We start from the raw sequence: 7851 nt of genomic DNA on the forward strand, positions 1-7851 counted from the left end.
CTCTTTGTTTGACAGCAGAATCACACAGACACAGACACAGACACAGACACAGACACAGACACAGACACAGACACACACACACACACACACGCACGTCAGGGTCATGTGATGCAGCTCTGGAGTGCCTCACCTTTGTAGGGGTTTCCCAGGGCTGTCATCCAGCTGTGCCCCATTAACAGACCCTTCTCACAGGTCCACAACAGCTACAGACACACAGGGGAAATATAGGGTGAGTTCACACACATGCGCACTAGGGGTGCAACGGTTCTCGGTTTTTTTACGGACGGTACGGTTTGCGTTCCACGGCTCAATTCACTAGTGAACCGTGACGGTTTTCGGTTTATGCTGCGATTTGGCTGCGTTCGTAAATTAGCTCTGAGAGCGCCGCAACAGTTTGAGGAAGCCCCGGATTCCTACAAGTCTGCGATGTGGGGTCATTTCGCTTTTCCCGTTGAATACGACAATAAGGGGGGGGGAAACAGTGGACAGAAATATTACTGTCTGCAAGCTCTGCTTAAAGCGTGTGCCATATGCAAATGGTTGCACCTCTAACATGAACCAGCATATTCGCCGCTACCACTCAACGATAACACTGACTGGGAGCAGGAAAGCCAGTCAGGTAGCGTCAGTGAGCAGACAGCAATCTCTCTCTGATGCGTTCGGACAGACGTACACTACCACTTCAGAGAAACACAAAAAAATAACCAATGCAGTGGGGATGTTCATTGCAAAGGATTTGCAGCCCTTTTCGGTGGTAGGAGATTTGGGTTTTCGAAATCTGATAAAAACTCTCGAGCCCCGTTACAGTGTCCCCTCCCGTACATCATTCAGCACCAAAATAATCCCCGGTATTTACCAAACAACGCGCAGAGACATTGAAGACGATTTGGCAAAAACACAGAGCTTTGCACTGACTACGGAGGGTTGGACCTCCCGGGCAACGGAGAGTTACCTTACTGTCACGGTCCACTACATGTCACCGGATTGGGAGATGAAGAGTGCAGTACTGCAAACTCGTCCACTATACGAAAGCCATACCAGCGTGCACCTGGCAGAGGAACTAACAAATGCAGTGACTGAGTGGAAGTTGGAGAGGCCAAACATAACAATTCCCGTAACAACAGACAACGCAGCAAATATCGTAAATGCGATCCATGAAGCTGGTGGACTGGGGCCACAGATCGGCTGCTTTGCGCACGTCGTAAATCTCGCCGCCAAGAAGGCAGTGGCAATAACCCCGGTGTCCCGCCTCCTGGGTAAGATCAGACATGCAGTCACTTTCTTCCACAAAAGCACCACAGCCCACCATATTCTGACAATTAAACAAGATATGTTAGACTTACCAAAACACAAATTAATCCACGATGTCGCAACTCGTTGGAATACAACACATGACATGTTGGAACGCTATGTGGAAAGTGTTACTTTTGTAGTGTGAATTTGTTTTCCTCCTGTTTGTATACGGGCTACCAGCTGTCAAGGCTAAAGTGCACTTTTACTTTCGAAAGTGTTTATTTATTTTTGGACATTTGAAAGTGTTTTTTGTTTATATACAATTATATATACATTATATACATAACATATACATGTGTATGTTAAAGTTCCATATTATGTATAAGCAAAATAAAGTAAAGTAACAGTTTGTAAATAAATAGTAGCATTTGTTTCTGAACCGAACCGTACCGAAAACCGTGACCCAAAATACCGAACCGTACCGAACCGTGGGCCAACTGAACCGTTGCACCCCTAATGCGCACACACATATACACGCTCACATGCACTCACGCATACACGCCACTCACACACACGCAGGACCAGGATCATATACACACAGTATGTTTGTCTATACCTTCTTGAGATTTGCTTGTTCTAGTTCACCAGTTACAGTTGAACCAATGTAATGGTCCCAAAAGTGCAAACTTCCAAGCTTTGAAGTATTTGACAGTATATGTGACAGTATTTAACCGTATTTAACAGTATTTCACTGCATACTCCAGTCATAAACTGTCCACTCACTTTGGCGGTGTCACAAAGCAGGAAACAGTGCGCCTCCTCCAGCTCCTTCTCGGTCCTCCCGTCCTGTTTCATTTCCTTCCGTTTCTCGACAAACTGTCAATTAAACGTCAATACCTTATTGTCAACAATAACCACACACATCCCTAACCAATGCAGGAAGAAAAAAAAAGCTCAATCAATTGGCAGATGCTCAGTGAAGCAGCATCTCCAGTCAGAGATGCGGAGGCCTCTTACGTCTTTCTCCAGCGGCTCGCTGTGGACCAGGCGAGGCTGGGTGTAGACGAAGGTCCCGTCCGAGGCGGCGTCCCGGTAGTTGGAGGACAGGATGGTCAGGATGTCCTCAAACTCTCTGGACTCTGACGACACGTACTGGAACAACGCTGGGGACAGATAGAGGGACAGAGGGACAGGTGAGCTGTGTTGGTCAGGGGGACAGAGGGACAGGTGAGCTGTGTTGGTCAGGGGGACAGAGGGACAGGGGAGCTGTGTTGGTCAGGGGGACAGAGGGACAGGTGAGCTGTGTTGGTCAGGGGGACAGAGGGACAGGGGAGCTGTGTTGGTCAGGGGGACAGAGGGACAGGTGAGCTGTGTTGGTCAGGGGGACAGAGGGACAGGGGAGCTGTGTCTGTCAATTTCAGTGTCTGTATCCATAATAATTAATTAATAATAATTAACATAAATTAACTCTCTAACTGCCAAAGAATTCCAGAACACTCCCAACCTAGAGTGTTTTATGCACCACTTTAAAGTGTTTTATGTGGTATTTGCCTAAAAAAATAATAATACCTTGATTGGCTACAAAATGAAGCATCATCATTTATGCATTTTTGGTGAATAAAGTCACCTGTGGCACTCTGAAATGTTGACAATTTGGACAACTTTACTGTCAGCATTAAATGAGTTAAAGACATACAGCAGTTTGTTAGCGTTGTCATTGACAACCAGCACGAGTATCTTGTAGGTTGCTACTCAGGAAACGTGTAGTACGTTGTTTGAGTCAAATTGAAATAATCACACATCTTTAGTCATTTACACATAAAAAAATAAACACAGTGTTTCCTCTACATGCATTTATTGGTGGCGGGCCGCCACGAATGAATTTCCTCCGCCACGAATTGATTCAGTCCACAAAAAAAAAAAAAAAAAAAACTGAACATTTTAGCTGATTAAAATATATCTGATCCTAGATCAGCGCTATAATGGATGTTGACTAAAAGTGCACCTAAATCCACGCCCATCTCTCTCTAACCGCTGATCCAAAATCAGATTAATGACATTCAGTTGACGACGTGACACAAGGGCTCCTGATTGGTCTAAATGTGAACTGTGGTATTATTGTTATTGTGTACAGGCCACCGTAGTGACATCAGGGGGGTATTCCATCAACATCGCTAAAGGGAAAATCCAGGTTTAGTCTGATAAATCTCGCGAGAGTTCTTAAAAATATCCAGGCATATTCTGATAGGTCTCGCGAGAGTTATCAAAAATAAGCCAGGATTTTCCTTTAGCGACGTTGATGGAATACCCCCCAGGTCAGGTGGGCAGGTTACGACGAGACAACAAGAGACCGGTATTGTAGAGCTTACAGAGCGAGTTAAAATAAAGACACTTACATTGAAATACAGAAGGACTCACGTGTATGTTAAATAGAATAACACGACATGGTGTCAGAAGTCCTGTAAGTGAGTGTTAAGAGTTAGATCGGCCGACAAGTGTCATTTGAGCTCGTGACGGTGAGAAGGGAGAAGAAAAGATGGATGCTAATGCTAACGCGGGAGCAGCTGCAGTCCAGAGAACGGCGCCAGTTTCAAGTGCTACGTTAGCAGACATTAGCAAGTCAAAAAACGATTCTTATGTGCCGTCACTTTAGCAACGACACAGTATTGTCAAGGGGAAAAGAAGGGGAGACGATTTTTTTATTGACAACGGAATTACATGCTGGAAAAACATGCAGTTAAAATTCAGGGAACATTTGGACAATAAGAGACACACGGGAGAAGTACGGGAAAACAGGGCTCATGTGGGTCTCATCAAAGGTAAGAGTTTGTTTTCTTTAACTCAGCTGATACTCAGCTGTTTACCGAATGCTCCATCTGACTGTGATTTTACTTCTGTAATGTGGTGGGTTGACATAATTCACGCACGGAACTATAGGTTGAGACTATTGTTCCGTCCGTAGTACCCAAGTTGTTTAGACTGTTCTATCTACTGCTTGAGTGTGTTGTTGACAATCGTTCATGTCCTTCATTAAACGTTTAGCTTTGTCATTTGATACGCCGCCTACGACTCCCGTCTCTCGGCACTACAGTAAACAGTTAATCAGTAACATTAGCCGCGTTTGTGCTCATGTAGGCCTACTTCGTATTATATTATAGCTGATGATCTTTGTGTGTGTGTATGTGACTGTCAGTCACAAGTTTATATTCTGTATATTCATATTTTATTTTTTTTGGCCATCCTCTAGTTTTGGCTGTGATTAGAAAAAAAAGTTAAAAAAAAAAAAACGCTGTTTTGAGCGCGCGTGCGCGTTTCATGCGCGTGCACGCGAAAAAATCGCTCGCGCTGCGCGCGCGGTCACGGCCATCCGCCACCATTGAAAAAATTCCTGGAGGAAACACTGAAACAGTTAATCTAAATAATCTGCGTAACCCACAAAAGATCTCTAACTATATGCCGGGAAAATCGCATATATTGCTATGGCTGTGACAACTGACAAGTCTATCACAGACCTGCAGTTACACAACACAAATCTAAAACCAGCTTGCATGCGTCTGTGTGGTTTCAGTTACACCACATCTTCACACTGAGCTGCATCAGTGTGATTTGGTGCCGCACTTTGCTACCAAAACCATAAGTTATGAAATCCACGTCAGTTGTGGAGGACACAGTCCAACTGAGTCAATATACCTTTATATATCTACCTATATAGTTGGCAGAATCAGACTGAAAGTGAAAGTCTGAGTCTGGTTTGTGAGGAGACACTTACTGGGGGAAATATACTGACCTGCATTGCACCTGTACAAGGTACACTGGGGACTGCCACTAGACTTCCCTGGGGTGTAGGTAGGGGTTTAGGAGTGGAGTGGGAACCTTATTCAGTTCTTCCTACTCCTTTTCGGACATGTTAAGTAAATAGTGTTTTTTTTGTTTTGTTTTGTTTTTTCTTGTTTTTGTTTTGTTTTGTTTTCTTGTTTTTGTTTTGTTTTTTCTTGTTTTTGTTTTGTTTTTTGTTGTTATAACCATTTCTCTTTTCACATGTTCGAAATAAAGCTTTCATTCATTCATTCATTCATACTTGATTTAGCCAACAAAGAAGACGATGAAAGGGCACTAGCTAGTTATGTCTAAACAACAACAACAACAACAACAACAACATTGGTGTCAGAGGTGAAATAGAAGGTGTGCCCCAAACTAAGACAGTTGGTTGTTTGTCTGTCTTCAAAGTATGCCAGTTTGAGGGAAACATGAGGGGAAACAAATCAACTAATTAGTTAACTAGCTGATCAATGCCTCTTACTTCACAGAACAGTCACAGGAAGTTACACCACAACTTGAAGACATCTTCACAACTCAAATGACCATATTCACCAGAGGTGGATCTGGATCCTCCCAAGTGGTCCTTTGACTTTCCTCCAGTCTGAGTGAGTCTGTGTTTAACTTCTCTTAGATACGATCGCAAGTAAAATCGCTAAGACTTTGTTGCTTAGCGTTAGCGACCCCTATTATTATACGATAATAACTCGTGACGTTAGAATTATAAGGTTCTATCTCAATTTTTGTCAAAATTGAGTTTTTTTTACATAATCTGACCCATTAGGTGTTTATTAATGCCTGTGTGGTGTTATTTTGTAAAATGTTAACATTTTTGAGTTAGTAATTAATAAAATACAAAGGTTCCATCTCACAAAACATAATGGAATGTAAAAACTTTGACGCTCAATATCTCTGAACTGCCCTAAACGGAGATAGAACCTTCTCATTCTAAACGGAGATAGAACCTTATCATTCTAAACGGAGATAGAACCTTCTCATTCTAAACGGAGATAGAACCTTCTCATTCTAAACGGAGATAGAACCTTATCATTCTAAACGGAGATAGAACCTTCTCATTCTAAACGGAGATAGAACCTTCTCATTCTAAACGGAGATAGAACCTTCTCATTCTAAACGGAGATAGAACCTTCTCATTCTAAACGGACATAGAACCTTCTCATTCTAAACGGAGATAGAACCTTCTCATTCTAAACGGAGATAGAACCTTCTCATTCTAAACGGAGATAGAACCTTATCATTCTAAGCTCACGAACTGCCAGTTAATTAATAAGACATCTCGATCGCAAGTAAATCTCAAAGACTGTGTTGCTTAGCGACCCTGGATACGATAATAACTGCCAGTATCTTAAGACATCTCAAGACAAGGCGATGGCTGTGGGTATGTGGGTCAACCAAACTGGCTCAGGCAACTCAACGATAAAGGATTTATTAGTTTATTGTCAAAACTCTCCTCAGTGAACAGCAAACACACACACACACACACACACACACACACACACACACACACACATGGCATAGCTAAGCATCGATCTGATCAAGAAAAACTAAAAACTAAAAACATCAACAAGCCAATAAGCTAAGCTGGGTAGCTAGCATAGCTAACTAGCGTCTCGTTTTAGACCCCAGATCGAGACGCACGTACCTCTCTGCTCCTTGTTCTTCCTGGGGATCTGAAAAGACACCGTCTTGGTGGGGTTGTTGGCTCTCATTTTAGACCCTAAAAGCCTCCCTGGAGGTCCTCCAGCTGGCTGATCAGAGGCTCGACGTCTTTCGTGTCCAGATTGGGATTGTTAGCTGCAGGCTAACCGGAGGAAGGGTTGTTTTGATACACACGACCGTATCCCGCCATGCTGCTCCACGGCACTGACGTACACACACACTGGTCGATACGCTTTATGCGGGGAGCTACGCTCGGTGCAATGGGGACAGCGCCCCCTGCAGGCCGTTTGTGGTAAAGTGAGGTAGAGTGACACCTGCCTGGACAAGAATGAATGAATGAATGAATGGTCTTTATTGTCATTAATACAGTACAGGTACCATACAACGAAATTTGGGAGGGGGGGCTCCCCTGGTGCTAGGAAAAAAAAACAAAAAACAAGAAGGGAAAAGAGCTGGTTTACATAAATAAAGGCTATGTACACTATCCACTATACTATACTATACAAATAAAACACTGTGCTGTACTCTATGCTATGCTATACCTATTCTAACATTTCCTATCTCTGAACCTTATGTACCCGAGGGTTGTCATATTGCACATAGTGTTATTGCACATTCATTTAAAGTGTCGCAGTTTGCAGGTTTGAAGCTGAGCTTCAGTCTATTTGGGGTAGAAGCTGAGCTTCAGTCTATTTGTCCTTTGCGAACATGGTCCTGAACCGCCTGTCCGAGGGCATCCGAACAAAGTGTTCGTTCCCAGGGTGGGATGGGTCTCTGGAGATCTTGGAGGCCTTCCTGAGGCAGCGTGTGTTGTACAGCTCTTCCAGAGAGGGGAGGGGGGCGCCGGTGATCTTCTGGGTGATCTATGTACACTATCTACTATTCTATACTACTATACTATACAATAAAACAATGTGCTGTACTCTATGCTATGCTATAAATATCCTAACTTTTTTCTATATCTGAACCTTATGTACACAGGGGTTGTCATATTGCACATAGTATTTTTGCACATTCATTTAAGTGTCGCAGTTAGCAGGTTTGCTAAAGTGAGGTAGAGTGACACCTGCCTGGACGCCTCTACCACGGACGGACGGATTGATGGCAGCTGCTGGATTGAAA

The 7851-nt window shown here is 43.4% G+C and overlaps 1 protein-coding gene across 1 annotated transcript in view; it reads right to left on the bottom strand.

Annotated features, from left to right (window-relative positions):
* The window catches only part of tasora (transcription activation suppressor a), a gene marked incomplete at both ends in the record, with an annotated part of 32444 nt that extends 25665 nt beyond the window's left edge, over window positions 1–6779 (bottom strand). The window contains 4 exons of the mRNA XM_080545833.1: window positions 131–203; window positions 2017–2109; window positions 2251–2396; window positions 6713–6779. Coding sequence (XP_080401959.1) covers window positions 131–203; window positions 2017–2109; window positions 2251–2396; window positions 6713–6779 — 379 coding nt within the window. The remainder of the gene's footprint in view (window positions 1–130; window positions 204–2016; window positions 2110–2250; window positions 2397–6712) is intronic.
* Between the last annotated feature and the right edge of the window lie 1072 nt (window positions 6780–7851).

This window comes from Nansenia antarctica, assembly GCF_963989245.1.
Source record: "Nansenia antarctica genome assembly, chromosome: 15".
NCBI classification, from domain to species: Eukaryota; Metazoa; Chordata; class Actinopteri; order Argentiniformes; family Microstomatidae; genus Nansenia; species Nansenia antarctica.